Genomic DNA, 21,754 nt, shown 5'->3' on the forward strand with positions numbered 1-21,754 from the left:
AAAATTGTTGGGATTTAATGTATTGGGCTAAGTAATTTAAGGATGGCCCAAAATTGGCCTTTAACAACATTAAGTGCCTACTTTCTGCGGTTTGAAAAATGATCACATGTAGGTTCATGACCACGCAAAATCTGATATGGGGATTGTCTTTTTAACACTAGAGTAGGTAGACGATTTATGATATGCACTGCACTACAAAAAGCATAGCCCCAGTACTCCATGGGCAGATTTGCTTCAGCTAAGAGAGTAAGACCAGTCTCTAAGACCAGTCTCCAGAATGTGCCTGTGTTTTTGCTTAGCCACTCCATTCTACCCTGACATGTATGGACATAACAGACGATGAATTATCCCAAGATTAGTGAGAGTCTACGTGAACGCACGATATTCGCCACCCTAATCACTTTGAAAATTTTTAATGCCTTTCCTAAATTGAGTTTGAATCATCTTCTGGAATTGAAGAAAACACTCAACTACTTAAGACTTACGGCTAATGAAATAAATCCAAATAAACCTACTATGCGTGTTGATGAATGAAATATAATACAAATTAATGCCACATACAACTGATCCCGGACCCCCCATAAGTCAAAGACAACCAAGTCAAAAAAAATCCTTGTATTTAGTAGCAGAGTTTGAAAAAAGAAGTTTATGCGACTTCCCTTTTTGACATGCAGTATAGATATTATCAAGTCACTTTTTATTAGAGACAATTTTACATCTATCAAGAACAATTTTAACAATTGAAGCAAACAGATGACCAAGTCTGCGGTGCCATAAGGCAAACATATCATCACCAATGTTGGAAGTTGAAAGACTAGTGTTGAGGGCAGAAAGATCACTGACTGAGGAACCCGAAGGGACTGGAGAGAAATAATAAAGCCCGTCACGAGTGTGGCCCCATAGCAAAATTTCTCGAGTTGAGATGTCATTAACAACACAATAAAATAGATGAAATTCAAAAAATACAATGTTGTCCTTAGCAAACTAAGATACAGACAACAAATTCTTTCTGATACTTGGAACACACAGAACATTAGATAGATGAAGCATCTTACTAGTTGTAGGTAAACTAGAATTCCTAACACATGATATTTTTGTAAGAATCACATCACCAATAAGGAGAGGAGATATACCTGAGTATGGCGTGGACTTGTGCAAGACGGTAGCCTCCCGACAGACATGGTGTGTAAACCCGGAGTCAGGACACCAAGATATGGTCCCTACAGTCATAGGAATATATGAGTTTTCATTATCAAAATTTAACCTATATTGAGTAGTATTGGTATTGGACCCAGAGGTGGTCAAATAATCGGATGCATGAAAATCAAGGAGACGAGGCAACCCTACGCATGGCGAGGCATCAATGTCACGAACATGCGCCCTTGGTTTAGTGCGCCATGACACATTAGACCTATGATTTTGTGCCTAAAAATTACCAACATTGCAAGCCAACCAAGTTGGCATTCGGCCCAGGAGATTGACCAAGAATCTGATCCATAGGTGACGGCCTACTATATGGCCCAACTCCATGAGATGTAGTGGGCAGTTTATGTGCACCAACATGCCCAAGAGAGGAAGGCCCAAATTGTGGACCCATGGCACGTGGCATATTTGCGCCAAAACAAGGGCCTGCTCTAGCATTTGGCCCAACTGATTGTCCCCCTTGGCCTACACCAATATCACAACCATTAAAAAAATTAGGAACCCTAACAGAAGGCTGATTTACTGTAGCAAAATTCAGTAGCCTCTTGAGACTTACAGTTAATGAGATAAATCCAAGTAAACCTGCTATGCATGTCGATGAACGAAATATAATACAAATTAATGCCACATGCAACTAATGTCAGACCCCATAAGTCAGAGACAACCAAGCCAAAAAAATCATTATATTTAGTAGCAGAGTTCAAAAAAGGCAGTTTATGCGACTTCCCTTTTTGACATGGAGTACAGATATTATCAAGGCACTTTTTATTAGAGACAATTTTACATCTATCAAGAATAATTTTAACAATTGAAGAAAATGGATGACCAAGTCTACGGTGCCATATGGCAAACACATTATCAACAATGTTGGAAGTTGAAAGACTAGTTTTGAGGGAAGAAAGATCATTGAGTGAAGAACCCAAAAGGACCGGCAAGAAATAATAGAGACTGTCACGAGTGTGGCCCCGCAGCAAAATTTTTCGAGTTGAGATGTCCTTAACAATACAATAAGATGGATGGAATTCAAAAAATACATTGTTGTCCTTAGCAAACTAAGATATATATAACAAATTCTTTCTGATACTTGGAACGCACAGAACATTAGATAGATAGAGCATCTTACTTGTTGTAGGTAAACTAGAATTCCTAACACATGATATTTTCGTAGGAGTCCCATCACCCATAAAGAGAGGAGATATACCTGAGTATGGCGTAGACTCGTGCAAGACGGTAGCCTCCTGACAGACATGGTGTGTAGCCCTAGAGTCAGGACACCAAGATGTGGTCCCTACAGGCATAGGAATATATGAGTTTTCATTATCAAAATTTGACACATATTGAGTAGTATTGGCATTGGACCCAGAGGTGGTCAAATAATCGGATGCATAAAAATCAGGGAGACGAGGCAACCCTACACATGGTGAGGTATCAATTTCATGGACACTCGCCCTCAGTTTAGTGTGCCATAGCACATTAGGCCTATGACTTTGTTCTGAAAAATTACCAACATAAAGGTAGTCAAATAATCGGATGCATGAAAATCAAGGAGACGAGGCAACCTTACACATAGCGAGGCATCAATGTCATGAACATGCGCCCTCAGTTTAGTGTACTACGGCACATTAGGCCCATGATTTTGTGCCAAAAAATTACCAACATTTTCAAGCCCAACCAAGTTGGCATTCGGCCCAGGATATTGGCTAAGAATTTGATCCATAGGTGATGGCCTACTATATGGCCCAACTCCATGAGATGTAGTTGGCAGTCTATGAGTACCAACATGCCCAAGAGAGGAAGGCCCAAATTGTGGACCCACTGCAGGTGGTATATTGGGGCCAACACATGTGCCTGCTCCAGCATTCGGCCCAACCGATTGTCCCTCTTGGCCTACACCAATATCACAGCCATTAAAAAAATTAGGAACCCTAGCAGAAGGCTGATCTACCATTGCAAAAGTCAGCAGCCACTTGTCCCAAGTAGATGCGAAAGGATGAACCATTGAAGGACCCGAGTACAATTTTGGACCACCACCCGTCGACGAATACCAACCAGTTGCATCAGCCACGTCGTCGCGCGAGCCATAACTAGTCTGTCCAGATGGCAGTGATGCCATGGCCGAAGTGGATGAGCCACCATAATATCGACTAAACTGATAATAGCACTTTTGCGCCACACGTCCATACCTACTACATATCTGACATTGAAGCCGAGACCGGAACCCTCACCCACAACCAGAATACGATGGATGGCCATCATGCACAGGCTCTCCCACCGGTGTCGACAAGGTAACTTCTACCAAATGAGCGTGAAATGACACATCGGTCACCATACGAGCCTGACGACTCTCAAATTCCATGAGTACATCGATAAGTTTTTGTAGAGGAAGAGAGTTAGACGAAAAGGAAGCTAGAGTGAGAACCACATCAAACTCAGAAAAGTTGGCTCTAACATTTCGAAGAAAAGCTATTCGACGTGGAAAACAACTACAACTCGACTTTGAAGAAGAATCTTACACCGAAGATATGTACTCATCCAAAGATACAGACGAAATGGTAGATCAAACTATACACCAACTTATAGCTACACCATGTAACACCCCGTACCCGAGACCGTTGCCGGAGTCAGACACGAGGGGTTCGCAGACTTAAATCACTTATTTGCACAGTCCATTTTAAATTTCCAGACGAGCTGGCTAACTGCATCACTGTCACCTTAAAAGTCATATCTCGAGTTCCAAAACTCAAAAATCAGTTCTGTAAATTTTTCCTGAAACTAGACTCATATTTTCATCTACAAATTTTTTTCTTGAATTTTTGGTCAAGCCAATTAGTACAGTTTATTAGTTAAAGTCTCCCCTATTTCAGGGTTCAACTACACTGACCTTTGCGCATTACGACTTGGATATCTCCCTGTAAAGGGCTTCAATACTGATTCTATTTGTTTCTATAGAAACTAGACTCGAAAAGGAATCTGTACATATATGGCATGACTCTAATTATCTCTGGTTAATTAATAATGAATTTCAAAAGTCGGAACAGGGAATCCAGAAACCGTTCTGGCCCTATTTCGCGAAAACTTAAATATCTCATAATATACTCTTCATATGATCATTTCGTTACTTTCCTATGAAAATAGATTCATCAAGGTTCGATTACATAATTTATTCACTATTTAATTCCATTCCTACTATTTTTAGTTATTTTTCACATTCACGTCACTGCTGCTATCATCACCTATTTTTAAGATAGACTTTACCTATTACATAGTTTCCATGATTCAACTAGCCCTTTAGCATATATAGCACAAAATATGATCATGATTAACCATTCCAATGGCTAATCGTTCCCAAACATTTCCATACCTCTTAATGAACATCATACAAGACGATTATAATATTAAGCTCAAAGTGTATATAAGCCATTTTCGCATGGCTATCCAAATTTATACAAAACCAAAGGGTCCATGACCAACAACAAAAAGGGTAGTCCTATACATGCCATTTCAAAGTTCAACCAAAAGTGTACCAAAAGGGGCTTTGATAGTGTGGGCGACTTCGACTTCGAAACTCCCGAGTCCGATAGCTGATAAACCAAAATCTATAAAATAGAGATTCAAAGAAACGAAGTAAGCATTTAATGCTTAGTAAGTTTTGAGCAATGAAATTAGGCTCCACTGAAGTATAGCATTCATATAACTAAACGGATAATTTCATATACACATATATTCTCAAAAATCAGTCCTACTTCACATTTCCAACCCTTATTTTCATACATAAGGGATCAACTTAACCAAAAACCAGAAGCTCCTTAATCGACTGAGCGAATGCTATTTAAGAGGAATCAATTAATCCTATGCATGTACAACACATACCTCGTTGTTGAGATTTTACGAGCGTATTAATTGAAATTATTACAGCAGATCGCTCATTCCCAAACTCAAGTAATCTTTGGGATTTAGCTGGATATAACTACTTGTACAAGGCCTTGGTCTTAGCCGGATATGGTCACTAGCACAGATGCCTTGGGACTTAGCCGGATATAGTCGCTAGCACAAATGCCTTGGTCTTAGCCGGGATATAGCAATGCCTTGGTCTTAGCCGGATATTCATACGAATGCCTCGAATCTTAGTCCGGTTATAGTCACCTAGCACAAAAGCCTTCAAGACTTAGCCGGATATCATTGAATAACCATGCACATATATCAATAAATCATGACACATCCATATTTCATTTTCATTACCAAAGCTCAAACACAAAACACTTATCACACTTACAAATTTCAGCTCAATAGCCACATACAAAGAGCATGATTTTGATTTACTTAAGACATAATCTAATCGAATCATAATCTAAGCTCCATTACTCGAAAACTTACCTCGGATGTTGTCAAACGATTTGGTGACTATTCGATCACTTTTTCCTTTCCCTTATCCACCTTTGGTCCTCTAAGCTCTTGAGCTAATTCAAACAAATTTAACTTATTAAAGTCTCATTATGCTAGCTTATGGCCGAACATGACAATGAATTTGATGGGTCATATGGCCACCTTTAGCTCAAATACAAAATGGTCATACGCATTTTTAATCACATTAAGCAATTTAATACAATTCATTCGAACATCAAAAGAGAAGCTCAAGGTACTTAGCCCATATATACATTAGACATTAGAGTCACATATGTACGAAATCACGAATCAAATTCAACATATTAGCTAATATTCCCCTTAGCCGAATTTTCTAAGTCAAGATAAAACCATCAATATGCTTACCTATGGCCAAACATACACATCAACTTATGTACTCATTCATGTGGCCGAACATGCATGTTTATGTTGAGGCCGATTGCAACACTTAATACATTCTTCAAGTATGGTCACTTGTATTGACTAAGCACCATTTTGTTTCAAGTTCAAAACTTGGCCAATACACATATATACACTAGTAAATCAAACACTAACATTTGCACTTCACCTTACTACCATTTCTCATCCAAATAACGTGAACAACAACCATATTTCTCTTCTACTCCCTACCATGGCTGAATGCATCACAACACCATACCATTTCAATTTTGGTCATGGTTAAACAAAGAACTTAATGTCTCACTCAAAAATGCTAAAAAGAAGATTCAAGAGTCATCAATCCACCATCACATGCATCATTACAAAGCTTCACTTTTAGCATGCAAATGACATCAACACAAATCCTCCTTAGTCGAATATCATCTCCATGACATAGTAAAGATTTGAACCATGGGCTAGTTAGAACTCAAGCTAACTACTAAAAACATGCATGAATCTCATGGCACAACATCAAACATACCTTCACCTAGATACAAGTATGGCCGAACCTCTTCCTAATCCTCTTCCAATCCGAACATGAAGCAAGAGCTCCTTCCTTCTTCCTTAGAACTTTCGGCCAAAAGAAATGAAAAAGGATGGACACTTTTTTTTTCTTTGTTTTCTTTTCTTCAACTCAAGGCAAAGGGGGGGAAACAACCACACACATTCATTTTTTTTTTTGTTTCTCCTCCTACTAACACTAATATTTTATTGTCCATGCTCTTTATTTTATTATTCCTAACATAAAGCATCAACCCACTACTAATTGGGGGGGAAAATTGACATGCAAGTCCTCCCTTTTGATTACATGCACTATTAGATCCTTATAGATTAGCCTATCACATTTCAAAAGTGTCACACAAGTCCTATGTACTACATTCACATGCAATTAACTAAATCGAAGCTTAAAATTTTTGCACATTCATATTCACATATTTTAGACAATAAATATCACATTCAAATAATTTGGTGACTCGGTTTAGCGGTCCCGAAACCGCTTTCCGACTAGGGTCACTTTAGGGCTGTCACAACCCTCCCCCACTTAAGAAATTTTCGTCCCCGAAAATCTTACCGGTAAATAGGTTTGGGTATCGTTCTCTCATAGAGTTCTCGGTTTCCCAAGTAGCTTCTTCGACTCCGTGTTTGAGCCATAACACCTTTACTAACGGAACCCTTTTGTTTCGCAACTCTTTCACTTCACGAGCTAGGATACGAATCGGTTCTTCTTCATAACTCAAGTCAGATTGAATTTCAACTTCTGATGGATTAATCACGTGTGACGGATCAGATCTAAAACATCGAAGCATCGAAACATGAAAGACGTCGTGAATCTTTTCAAGTTCAGGGGGCAAAATCAATCTATACGCAACTGGACCAACTCGTTCAGAGATTTCGTACGGCCCAATGAATCTCGGATTCAACTTGCCCTTACGGCCAAATCTGAGTATCTTTTTCCAAGGTGAAACTTTAAGAAACACTTTGTCTCCCACCTGATACTCAATGTCTTTTCGTTTCAAATCCGCGTACGAATTCTGGCGATCTGTGGCTGCCTTCAGACTTTCACGGATTACTTTTACTTTCTGTTCAGCATCTTTAATCAAATCAACTCCGAAAATTTTACTTTCACCGAGCTCGGTCCAAAACAATAGCGTACGGAATTTACGCCCGTACAAAGCCTCGTAAGGTGCCATCTTAATACTTGATTGAAAACTATTGTTGTAAGCGAATTCAATCAAAGGTAAATACCGTTCCCATGAACCACTAAACTCGAGGATGCAACATCTCAACATATCCTCAAGTATCTGAATTATCCGCTCGGATTGACCATCGGTTTAGGGATGAAAAGCGGTGCTAAAATGCAACTTGGTACCCAAAGCTTCTTGCAATTTCTTCCAAAATCGTGAGGTGAATCTCGGATCTCTATCCGACACGATAGAAATAGGTACCCCGTGTAATCTCACAATCTGAGAAATATACAATTCAACTAGTTTTCCAATGAAAAATCCGTGCGTACGGGGATAAAGTGAGCCGACTTAGTCAGTCTATCAACAACAACCCAAATCGCATCTTTCTTACTTGTCAACAATGGCAACCCAGACACAAAATCCATCATGACTCGATCCCATTTCCATTCAGGTATCATGATCGGCTGAAGTAAACCTGTAGGCACTTGATGTTCCGCCTTTACTTGCTGACATATTAAACACTTCGAAACAAAATCGAAAATGTCTCGTTTCATACCATGCCACCAAAACTGACGTCTCAGATCGTTGTACATTTTCGTACTCCCCGGGTGAATTGACATTCGGCTACAATGAGCTTCGTTCAGAATCATCGAAATGAGTTCTGAATTCTTTGGAACACACAAACGACTTCTGAACCTCAAACAATCGTCATCATCAATTTGAAACTCTGATTTCGTATTCGGAACACATTCAGTCCGTTTTGCAACCAATTCATCATCGACTTTCTGAGCTTCACGAATTTGATGAATCAATAATGGTTTGGCCTTTAATTCTGCCACTAACACATTGTTGGATAGAACAGACAAGTGTACATTCATCGCTCGTAAAGTAAACATTGATTTACGACTTAAGGCATCCGCAACCACATTAGCCTTTCCCGGGTGATAGTCAATGACAAGCTCATAATCTTTTAACAACTCGAGCCAATGTCTTTGTCGCAGATTCAAGTCTCTTTGAGTCATCAAATATTTGAGACTTTTGTGATCCGAATATACATGGCACTTCTCACCAAATAAGTAGTGTCGCCATATTTTCAAAGCGAATACGATGGCAGCTAGTTCGAGATCATGGGTCGGATAATTTTTCTCATGTGGCTTTAATTGTCTCGATGCATAGGCCACAACTCGACCTTCTTGCATCAATACGCAACCCAACCCAAGTAGGGAGGCATCACTATAAATGACAAACTCTTTGCACGATTCGGGTTTGCACTAGAATTGAGCTTTAGTCGATAAGTTTTCAGTTGATCAAAACTTTTCGACATTTTTCCGTCCATTCGAACTTAACATCTTTTGAAGTAGCCGTCATTGGTGTGGCTATCATCGAAACCTTTCACAAACCGTCGGTAGTAATGTAAGCAAGTCCCAAAAAGCTCGAACCTCGTGAGTATTTCTCGAGGCTTCAGTTAAGTATGGTTGAAATTTTGCTCGGTCAACTCGAATACCGATGCGGATACCACATGACCCAAGAAGCTAACCTCTCTTAACCAAAACTCACACTTACTGAACTTAGCATATAACTGCTTATCCCGTAAAATTTGCAACACTAATCCCAGGTGTTCAGCATGATCGGTTTCTTTTCTCGAATAAACCAAAATGTCATCAATAAACACAACTACGAATCGGTCAAATACTGTCTGAAGATCCGATTCATCAAATCCATAAATACCGCATGGGCATTAGTGAGCCCAAACGGCATCACTAAGAACTCGTAGTGGCCGTATCTCGTTCTGAAAGCAGTTTTGGGTATATCCTAATCTCAAATTCGCAACTGATAATAACCCGATCTCAAATCTATCTTTGAAAACACCGAGGCTCCCTTTAGTTGATCAAACAAATCATCAATACGCGGTAATGGATATTTATTCTTTATTGTCACTCTATTCAGCTGACGATAGTCGATGCACAACCTCATGGTTCCGTCCTTCTTTTTCACAACAATACTAGTGCACCCCATGGTGAGAAACTTGGTCGAGCGAAACCTCTATCCGTCAATTCTTGCAACTGAGCTTTCAACTCTTTTAACTCGGTTGGTGCCATACAATACGAAGCTATCGAAATCGGCGTAGTCCCAGGTACAAGCTCAATACCAAACTCTACCTCCCGAACAGGTGGTAAACCCGGTAATTCTTCGGGAAAAACATCCGGGTATTCACAAACCACTGGCACAGATTCAGGCTTCTTTTCTAACTTTTTGTCATCAAGTACATACACAAGGTATGCTTCGCACCCCTTTCATACATATTTCTGGGCCAACATTGATGATATTACAGCTGGCAACCCCTTTAAGTCCGTAGACTCAACTCGGATTATCTCGTTATTTGCGCACCTCAAATCAATAGTCTTACTTTTGCAATTCACAACCGCATCATGCACGGTCAACCAATCTAAACCGAGGATAACATCAAATTCATCAAACGGCAAAAGCATCAAGTCCGCCGGGAAACAGGAACCTCGAATTACTAAGGGACATTTCTTACACACTTTGTCGACAAACACGTAACGACCCAAGGGATTTGACACTCGAATTACGAACTCAGTAGACTCAATAGGTAAAGTCTTACTGGATGCTAAGGTTTCACATATATAAGAATGAGTAGAACCAGGGTCAATCAAAGCAATCACATTAGTATCAAAGAGAGTAAAAGTACGGTAATAACATCCGGCGAGGAAGCATCCTCGCGCTGGCGTATAGCATAAGCCCTAGCAGAGCACGAGCCTTAGATCTGGTCGTAGCATCCCTAGATCCTCTCTGACCACCACTAGCATTGCCCGTATTTCTAGATGGTCTACCTCGAGCAGTGGTAGCACCCGGTTTCCCACTCTGATTTGCATTCTATTCAAACAACCTCGGGCAATCTTTAATGAAGTGGTCAACTGACCCGCACTTGTAACAGGAGCGGTCATGGAATCTACAACTCCCCGAATGCCATTTACCACAATACTGACACTCCGTTCTATCTCGACGATCATTTCCTACACTGGCGACTGAAGTGACTCGTGCACTCATAGGGGGTCGATCGCGATCTCGTCTAGATAAGCCCGAAGTGTCTCTAGACCGGCCTAAGCCATCTCTAAATTTCTTCGATGATTGTGGGAAGGGCTTCCCCGAAGACCTCTTACGAAACTCCTTTGCTCCCACCTCAGCTTTCCTTTTCTCCTTACTGAGCTCCTCGGCTTTGCAAGCTCGCTCGACAAGCACCACAAATTCTCGGATTTCTAAAATACCAACATACAACTTTATATCATCATTCAGTCCATCTTCGAAACGTTTACACATCACTGCTTCTGAAGAAATGCATTCTCGCGCATACAGGCTAAGCCTTACAAATTTTCATTCATAGTCGGTAACCGACATGGAACCTTTTTTATCAATGAATCTCTGACTGATATACTTTTTCCGAAACTCGGTTTGGAAAAACTCCCAAGTTACTGGCTCTCTGGGCACAACAGAAGTCAACGTATTCCATCAATAGTAGGCAGAATCACGTAGCAAGGAGATAATACACTTTAGGCACTCATCGGGTGTGCAAGATAGCTCATCGAGTACCCGGATAGTGTTGTCCAACCAAAATTCAGCTTGCTCGGCATCATCGCTGTCCGTAGCTTTAAATTCAGTAGCCCTATGCTTTCGGATTCTGTCAACTGGGGGCTTATTTGACCTTATTTGGTCAGCTACCGGAGGTATCGTAGGTGCGGGGTTTGTGTTTGTCGGGAATGGAGGTTGTGGAACAGCCGTATTAGTTCGAATGTATTGGTTGAACCAATCATTCATCATGCTATAAAAAGCTTGCCTAGCCTCATCATTCGGATTGCTAGCAATAGGTTGAGAGTCCGCCGGCGCTATCCCTTGTGCGGGAGCAGGCGCTACACTCTCAAGATCATCAGCTACCGCTCTGTCGGGATCGGGATCCATTACTATAAATAAACACATTTGCAATGTCAGAAATCACCACACTATCGAATAATCACAAAATGGCATGTATAGCTAGACCCAAACGTATTACGGTAGTCCTAGAATCAACTAAACCGTAACTCTGATACCAATAAAATTGTAACACCCGTGCGAGACCGTTCTTGGAGTCGACACGAGGGGTTCGCAGACTTAAATCACTTATTTGCAATCCATTTTACATTTCAGACGAGTGGCTAAGCTGCATCACTGTCACCTTAAAAATCATATCTCGAGTTCCAAAACTTGAAAACCAGTTCTGTAAATTTTTCCTGAAACTAGGCTCATATGTTCATCTACAAATTTTTTTCTTGAATTTTTAGTCGAGCCAATTAGTACAGTTTATTAGTTAAATTCTCCCCTGTTTTAGGGTTTGACTACACTGACCTTTGCGCATTACAACTTGTATATCTCCCAGTACAGGGCTTCAATACTGATGACATTTGTTTCTATAGAAACTAGACTTGAAAAGGAATCTGTACATATATGGAATGACTTCTAATTATCTCTGGTTAATTAATAATGAATTTCAAAAGTCGGAACAGGGAATCCAGAAACCGTTCTGGCCCTGTTTCGTGAAAACTTAAATATCTCATAATATACTCTTCATATGATCATTTCGTTACTTTCCTATGAAAATAGATTCATCAAGGTTCGATTACATAATTTATTCACTATTTAATTCCATTCCTACTATTTTTAGTTATTTTTCACATTCACATCACTGCTGCTATCAGCATCTATTTTTAAGATAGACTTTACCTATTACATAGTTTCCATGATTCAACTAGCCCTTTAGCATATATAGCACAAAATATGATCATGATTAACCATTCCAATGGCTAATCGTTCCCAAACATTTCCATACCTCTTAATGAACATCATACAAGACGATTATAATATTAAGCTCAAAGTGTATATAAGCCATTTTCGCATGGCTATCCAAATTTATACAAAACCAAAGGGTCCATGACCAACAACAAAAAGGGTAGTCCTATACATGCCATTTCAAAGTTCAACCAAAAGTGTACCAAAAGGGGCTTTGATAGTGTGGGCGACTTCGACTTCGACACTCCCGAGTCCGATAGCTGACAAACCAAAATCTATAAAATAGAGATTCAAAGAAACGGAGTAAGCATTTAATGCTTAGTAAGTTTTGAGCAATGAAATTAGGCTCCACTGAAGTATAGCATTCATATAACTAAACGGATAATTTCATATACACATCTATTCTCAAAAATCAGTCCTACTTCACATTTCCAACCCTTATTTTCATACATAAGGGATCAACTTAACCAAAAACCAGAAGCTCCTTAATCGACTGAGCAAATGCTATTTAAGAGGAATCAATTAATCCAATGCATGTACAACACATACCTCGTTGTTGAGATTTTACGAGCGTATTAATTGAAATTATTACAGCAGATCGCTCATTCCCAAACTCAAGTAATCTTCGGATTTAGCGGATATAACTACTTGCACAAGGCCTTGGTCTTAGCCGGATATGGTCACTAGCACAGATGCCTTCGGACTTAGCCGGATATAGTCGCTAGCACAAATGCCTTGGTCTTAGCCGGATATAGCAACTTGGTCTTAGCCGGATATAGCATCGCACGAATGCCTTCGGATCTTAGTCCGGTTATAGTCACCTAGCACAAAAGCCTTGAGACTTAGCCGGATATCATTGAATAACCATGCACATATATCAATAAATCATGACACATCCATATTTCATTTTCATTACCAAAGCTCAAACACAAAACACTTATCACACTTATAAATTTCGGCTCAATAGCCACATACAAAGAGCATGATTTTGATTTACTTAAGACATAATCTAATCGAATCATAATCTAAGCTCCATTACTCGAAAACTTACCTCGGATGTTGTCAAACGATTTCGGCGGCTATTCGATCACTTTTTCCTTTCCCTTATCCAACTTTGGTCCTCTAAGCTCTTGAGCTAATTCAAACAAATTTAACTTATTAAAGTCTCATTATGCTAGCTTATGGCCGAACATGACAATGAATTTGATGGGTCATATGGCCACCTTTAGCTCAAATACAAAATGGTCATACGCATTTTTAATCACATTAAGCAATTTAATACAATTCATTCGAACATCAAAAGAGAAGCTCAAGGTACTTAGCCCATATATACATTAGACATTAGAGTCACATATGTACGAAATCACGAATCAAATTCAACATATTAGCTAATATTCCCTTAGCGAATTTTCTAAGTCAAGATAAAACCATCAATATGCTTACCTATGGCCGAACATACACATCAACTTATGTACTCATTCATGTGGCCGAACATGCATGTCTATGTTAAGGCCGATTGCAACACTTAATACATTCTACAAGTATGGTCACTTGTATTGACTAAGCACCATTTTGTTTCAAGTTCAAAACTTGGCCAATACACATATATACACTAGTAAATCAAACACTAACATTTGCACTTCACCTTACTACCATTTCTCATCCAAATAACGTGAACAACAACCATATTTCTCTTCTACTCCCTACCATGGCCGAATGCATTACAACACTATACCATTTCAATTTTGGTCATGGTTAAACAAAGAACTTAATGTCTCACTCAAAAATGCTAAAAAGAAGATTCAAGAGTCATCAATCCACCATCACATGCATCATTACAAAGCTTCACTTTTAGCATGCAAATGACATCAACACAAATCCACCTTAGCCGAATATCATCTCCATGACATAGTAAAGATTTGAACCATGGGCTAGTTAGAACTCAAGCTAACTACTAAAAACATGCATGAATCTCATGGCACAACATCAAACATACCTTAACCTAGATACAAGTATGGCCGAACCTCTTCCTAATCCTCTTCCAAGTCGAACATGAAGCAAGAGCTCCTTCCTTCTTCCTTAGAACTTTCGGCCAAAAGAAATGAAAAAGGATGGACACTTTTTTTTTCTTTGTTTTCTTTTCTTCAACTCACGGCAATGGGGGGGGAAACAACCACACACATTCATTTTTTTTTTGTTTCTCCTCCTACTAACACTAATATTTTATTGCCCATGCTCTTTATTTTATTATTCCTAACATAAAGCATCAACCCAACATGTTTATGACATGTTTTAGCCATAACATTTTGTCCACCCTCATGCTCATGGCGGCCACTACTAATTAGGGGAAAATTGACATGCAAGTCCTCCCTTTTGATTACATGCACTATTAGATCCTTATAGATTAGCCTATCACATTTCAAAAGTGTCACACAAGTCCTATGTACTACATTCATATGCAATTAACTAAATCGAAGCTTAAAATTTTCGCACATTCATATTCACATATTTTAGACAATAAATATCACATTCAAATAATTTGGTGACTCGGTTTAGCGGTCCCGAAACCGCTTTCTGACTAGGGTCACTTTAGGGCTGTCACACACCAAATGAACAACTGCTATGCATAACTTATCCAGCGGGCGAAACACCGTTTGAGTTAAAGTCGGGATTAATACATTTATTGCCTACTTTCTGAGGTTTGAAAAATAAGAACCCCCAAACTCATTTGAAAGAGTTCCACATGGTTTGACTACGCATGAAACCATAAGGAGTAACTGAGGATCAAATCAAACTAGGAGTTTTTCCTTTTTCATTAGTTGACTCTACTAGAGAATAACTATTTTATTTACTTTCAGGATCTATTAATACTTGGACTAATATGTCTCGATTTGAAAAGCCCAACTCGAATTAACGGCCTCAACCATGTGGGTCATTTAAATTCGATCACTATCTCTCTTGACGGAATCCAACTAGCTTTTTCCAATTGAACACGCCAATTTGTTCATAGGATTTTGAATACAGCACAACCGACTTAACTTCAAAACTATAAGCCAAACGATTCCAACCCAATGCGCGCTTTTGGAAACGAAATTGAATCAATGTTAAGGGACGAATTTTTACTATCTCATGTACTAGAGAGATAGTAAATAGCGAATTGCAAAGTATTTAGTATGGGTTCATATCTCACGATTACTCTATCGAAGCAATAACCTGGCTAAGGCTAAAAAAGGTTTAGTTAATCATGGAAAAGATCATGCTTGAAAATAAATTGTTCAAATAGAATTGAAGAAAGTGGAAAGGGAAAGGGCCTTGGAAGGTAATTAAAACAAAAGGTTGAAAGTAAAAGAAAAAAAAGAATGAAACAGCAGAATAGAAAAGTGACGCATGAAAGGAAATAAATTAAGGAATTTTATTGATTCCAAAAGTCAAGTGTGTGTTTTATTGGTTGTAGCCGCTAGGTATTTATACAAACTTCTAGTGCTAAAATTTATTTAGATTTTTCCTAAATATTATGACTAAATAATCCTAAATATTATCACTAAATAAATTAAAATTTAAAATCAAATTTAAACTAATTATAGAATAAAAATCCTCCAATCTTTATCCAGCCATTTTTTTAAAAAAATATTTAACCCTTTAATCTTTATTCAGTCATATTTAAATTTTCATTCTTTCAATCAAGCACTCCTCTTTGCTTTTTGTTCCAATTTAGCCCATCTTTGTAAGAGCTTGAATTTAATACATCAACTTCATTCCTGATATGAAAAACCCAAATTTAATAGTATTTTATTCGATAATTAGCCAAAAATAAATATATTAAAAATACAAATTTATCTTGCTATCACTCACCTTCAGCCATTCTAAACGTGTAGAGACGTTTTAACACTAACCTATTGGCCAATGATTTCGTCATATACAAGGCTTCCAGTTTCTTCAAGAACGTGTACTCTATTTTCTCCTTCAAAACCTCCTGTAACACATTATTTGTTAGACATAATTGAATTATGGATAAGACTTTTTTTATCTAACCTATCTCATTCTGACCGATCCATGTCTGTGGGTTTATTTTCTGTAATGATCTTCGCAAGATCGCTCTGAATTAGTATTGTTGACATATGAACTTTCCACAAACTGAAATTTGCGATACCGTCAAACTTTTCAGTACCAAACCTTGATGCTGTCATCACTGAATGAGTTAAATGTGGAAATTGAACTAGCTTTAATATCAGTTTGTAGGGAATTAACCCGTATATGCAACAAACAAAAAATTAACTAAGAGATTGAAAAGATCAACACACAAATTTAACGTGAAAAAACTCCTCTAAAGAGGATAAAAAACCATGGATAAAAGGAGATTTCACTATAATAATTAAAGAGTACAAGAGAATGAGAGAATCAAAACAAAACCCAAATGCTTGAAAGAAAAACCCTTCAAATCAAAAAAAATAGAATTCTCTCAATCTAAATATTTTTGTTGTTCTGTATCTAAAACCTATAGTAACTAAGGCCTATTTATAGGTTGAAATTCGTAGCATTTATGACTAAAATATCCCTAGGTTAATCAAAGTTTAAGTGGGAAACCAAACAGAGTTTAATTGAGAGAAGAAAGCCGAGAAACTTGAGGAGCACGTCGCCATGTCGTGACGTGACGTTTGATCGCTGGGAAAAAGAAGGACCGTGTCGTTGGTTTTTAGATTTTTTTTTTTTGTTGATAGAATGATTCTAATGATTGTAAAAAAAATAATTATTTTAGATTTATAAAAAAATGTAAAAAATATAATAAAACAATTAGCCATGGCAATGATAAGTTTTACATAAATTTCAATCTGGCATTTAAATGAATGGATTTACTTACGAGTTCCCAAAGGAAATAAGTAAAAGCTACCATTAAAGGAAATATCCTCATTCAACGAATTGAATATTATAGATTAAACATCAATTACTATGTTGCATAAAAAAGAAGTTTATACAGTGACAATACCTTAAAAAGGGCTATGAAAAAGCCTATTAGCAAAACCTACAAAAAGCTCACTAGATTATGGAACCTTGATTTTCATTCATTCCATTCATTCATACTTACATTTAGTTTACTTAAATTATGAAAATCAAGAGATTATCTTATTCTAATACCAGAACAACCCTTCAAGGCAGAAGCAAATTAAAACTGTGCTCATCGTAATTGCCCTCAGCAAAAATTAGCAACAACCCTTTTTATAGAAATGAAGATTATGCAAAAATTAAAAGCAAAGACACAAAGAATGAGTAGAGAGTTACCTCGTCGAAGGGTTGTGTTTGGGTGGAAAGTGGATTTGTCTTACAAGCGATAGATTGAAACTTGCGAGTTCTATAAGGAGAAAGCGAAGGGGATTTGAAGAGGAGGGCAGTGTCGGAAACTTGAAAGTAAAGCCTAAATCTGGGAAGAGAAAGAGGGTTTGAGGCGACGCGAGCCATTTGCTGATATTTTTTCAAGTTTCAATTTTAGGATTTGCTTCTTCTTCTATTTTTATTTGAGTTAGTCCTACAATCACATTATAATTATATGCTCTCTGGAGAAGCCATATATTCCATTTCAACTCCTTTGAGGTTTAGATTTGCTTCCAACCCTCTCACTCTTTTCTTTCAACACAATAAATGTCACTCAAATTTATTACATCCATTAGATCTTGTTTTTTTTTTCTTTTGGCCTTATCGGATCTTGGTTTTTTTCTTTGAGGCATTGGAACCAGAGGTGGTCAAATAATCGGATGCATGAAAATTAGGGAGACGAGGCAACCCTACGCATGGCGAGGCATCAATGTCATGAACACGCGCCCTTGGTTTAGTGCGCCACGGCACATTAGACCCATGATTTTGTGCCTAAAAATTACCAACATTGCAAGCCCAACCAAGTGGCATTCGGCCCAGGAGATTGTCCAAGAATCTGATTCATAGGTGACGGCCTACTATATGGCCCAACTCCATGAGATGTAGTGGGCAGTTTATATGCAGCAACATGCCCAAGAGAGGAAGGCCCAAATTGTGGACCCACAGCACGTGGCATATTTGCGCCAAAACATGGGCCTGCTCCAGCATTCGGCCCAACCGATTGTCCCCCTTGGCCTACACCAATATCACAACCATTAAAAAAATTAGGAACCCTAGCAGAAGGCTGATTTATTGTAGCAAAATTCAGCAGCCTCTTGTTCTAAGTAGATGCGAACGGATGCATCATCGAAGGACCCGAGTACGATCCCAAACCACTACCCGTCGATGAATACCAGCCAGTTGCGTCAGCCACGTGGTCACGTGAAGCATAACCAGCCAGCCCAGATGGCGGTAACACCATGGCCGGAATGGATGAACCACCATCATCTCGATCAAACTGATAATAGCACTTTTACGCCACATGTCCATACCTACTACATATCTGACATTGAAGCCGGGACCGGAACCCTCGCCCATGACCAGATTACGACGGATGGCCACCACACACAGGCTCTCCCACCGATATCGACAAGGAAACCTCCACCAGGTGCGCATGGAAGGACGCATCGGTCACCGCACAAGCTTGACGGCTCTCAAATTCCATGAGTACATCGACAAGTTTTTGTAGAGGAAGAGACTCAGACGAAAAGGAAGCCAGAGTGAGAACCGCATCAAACTCCGAAAAGTTGGCTCAAACATTTTGAAGAGAAGCTATTCGACGTGGTAAACAACTACAACTCGACTTTGAAGAAGGATCTTACACCGAAGATATTTATTCATCCAAAGATTCAGAAGAAATGGCAGATCAAACTATACACCAACTTACAGCTACACCAAATGAACAACCGTTATGCATAACTTATCCAGCAGGTGAAACACCATTTGAGTTAAAGTCTAATACATTTATTGCCTACTTTCCACGGTTTGAAAAATGAGAACCCCCATACTTATCTGAAAGAGTTCCACATGGTTTGTCTAAGCATGAAACCAGAAGGAGTAACCGATGATCAAATCAAACTAAGAGTTTTTCCTTTTTCATTAGTTGACTTAACTAGAGAATGACTGTTTTATTTACCTTCAGAATCTATTAATACTTGGACTGATATGTCTCAATTGTTTCTTGATAGGTTTTTCCCAAACTGGTGCAAAAAACCTTCATCACTATTCTTAGGTATGATAAATACCCAATGAAATAGATCACAATTTGGGATTTTGAATTTCAAAACATATATTTCTTAAGTCTTAATTTATATGATTAAAATATCAATAAAAATGTAATTCAAAATTGAACAATTGTCTTTACTTATATAAAGGAATGAGTGTTTGACATTGATTCTAACAGTGAGATCCCTATTCTTTATAGCAAAAAAATATTGAATAATTTAAATTATAGTTAGAATAAAATTTAATATATATGCAAAAGTGTAATTTCATTTTAATATAATACCTTTTAATATTTAAAATTTGATAATAGAAAATATTATTGGAATGTGTACTAATCTAAATAAAAAGTAATCCGCAGGTTCAAGAATTCCTTCAAAATTGAGCTTATGCGTGTATGTATATTAATGGTGTGATGGATGCCCTTTCATCTGTAAAAATTCAAAGCAATTAAGTTAAAACTCAAATTATGTTTTAAACTTAATTAAGTTCGAGTATCTGGCTCTTTTTAAATTATAGTGGAAGATTTGGTCACATTAATCATGCTAAGCAAAGGGTTACCCCTTCTATATTCAAACCATAGCTGCATTGATATACAATAAAACTAAGTCAGGAAATACTTGGGGAATTTAATCTCAAAACAATATAACATCTACACATGACTTCTGGGATCAACAACCTGGTGCACCTTCCTCGATTCAGCGCTTGAATACTGTCCCACCACACGAGCATGAGGAACTGATGCCTCCCCGCGGGCAAGAGCGTCCACGTTCTCCTGCAAGTACTTCCTTGGAAGCCTGCCTACAACGTTTCCCTCCTCGTTCCCATCTTTGTCCAGGAATGCAAAATGCGGAATACCCTCCACGCCAAACTCGTCAAGTTCTTGTTCCCACTTCGTGTTGTCGACATTCAGCATTACAAAATTTACACGATCCCTGAACCGAAATTGGTGATTGGGTGTCAAGAAGTGAAGTGAACTAGGAACACAGAAAGTTTCCACAGGGATTACAAATGTGTCAAATTCATCAATCTACAACTGAGACCGACTCAATCTCTAGAAAATGATTCAGAAACCAGAAAGCAATTTTATTCATAAAGAAATGAAAAAGAACACCAAGGAATCATACGAGTAAATAAGAATAGTAACAAAGTGAAGCAGTTACCTGTATTGCTGCTCTACTTTGTAAATATCCGGAGCTAATTCCCTGAATACTTCACACCAATCTGCATAGAACTCTACAACAGTTGGCTTTCCATTTGAAAGAGCCTTTAAATCCAGCCAACAAAAGATTTTAGTGTTAGATCATGTTTCAACTCTATATTCCAGCAAACATTTGTCTCCTCCGACTACTGTCTTAATCGACTGAAAGTTCAAACCCTTATTATAATACCAAAACAAACTAAAATCTTAAAATGATTTTAGCACTGCACTACAATACATATCTAGTCAGTTGACGAAAAACTATATTAGCCCGGCCTCTCTAAAAATGTCTTGTCTACGAAGGAAGGCCATCATCCAACAATGCAACTTCTTTATGTCAAGCAAGTTACAAATTACAATTACAATCAACTGTTACATCCCATATAGTACTTTAATGAAACAAATCAAACAAATCAAACAAAACAAACCAACATGTTACTTGGCAAAGTCCAACGTAAAGCCGGACCAAACCCGTATAACGAGACTTAAACCTGAGAGGCCTAATGGTTTTGGACCCAGCAGCCTCTTCCTTGCCAAGGAGACAAGGCGTCGTTGGCATGTTAGCTTAGCCTTAGATACATGGAATTCACAACTTCAAACTAGCCTGTCAATCACGGATTTACCTGAGACCTAGACCCTACAAAATGATATACCTATTGAGTAGAAAAGCTAAGAAAATCAAACCTCTTCATAAGTCACTGCTGCAACCATTACAGCAAAACTGACTTTTAGCAACATTTTTTTAGGCCTATAACGTCGCTTTTAAGCGCCACTAAAACTAAAAGAACCACAAAAAACGCCGCTATAAAGTAGACCTTTAGCGGCACTTTTCTCACAAATGCCGCTAAAGAACAAGACC

At 38.4% G+C, this 21,754-nt stretch overlaps 1 protein-coding gene across 1 annotated transcript; it reads right to left on the reverse strand.

Moving 5' to 3' along the window:
- Positions 1 to 20,220: 20,220 nt before the first annotated feature.
- LOC108458597 (thioredoxin-like protein HCF164, chloroplastic) lies at positions 20,221 to 21,454 on the reverse strand. The gene is made up of 3 exons (XM_053026253.1): positions 21,335 to 21,454; positions 20,858 to 20,997; positions 20,221 to 20,629 (listed from the first exon to the last, which is right to left on the reverse strand). The coding sequence occupies exons 1-3, from the start codon at positions 21,452 to 21,454 to the stop codon at positions 20,347 to 20,349; spliced, it is 543 nt and encodes a 180-aa protein (XP_052882213.1). The 3' UTR covers positions 20,221 to 20,346.
- Between the last annotated feature and the right edge of the window lie 300 nt (positions 21,455 to 21,754).

This window comes from Gossypium arboreum, chromosome 3, assembly GCF_025698485.1.
Source record: "Gossypium arboreum isolate Shixiya-1 chromosome 3, ASM2569848v2, whole genome shotgun sequence".
Lineage (NCBI taxonomy): Eukaryota > Viridiplantae > Streptophyta > Magnoliopsida > Malvales > Malvaceae > Gossypium > Gossypium arboreum.

Excerpts from the sequence above, each read along its gene's own strand:
- LOC108458597 (XM_053026253.1), bottom strand. The coding sequence starts at position 21,454 with ATGCCAACGACGCCTTGTCTCCTTGGCAAGGAAGAGGCTGCTGGGTCC. Across the intron at positions 20,998-21,334 it reads TTTACGTTGGACTTTGCCAA|TCTAACACTAAAATCTTTTG; the intron begins GTAACATGTTGG and ends GTTGAAACATGA. Across the intron at positions 20,630-20,857 it reads AAAGTAGAGCAGCAATACAG|GGATCGTGTAAATTTTGTAA; the intron begins GTAACTGCTTCA and ends ATTTCGGTTCAG.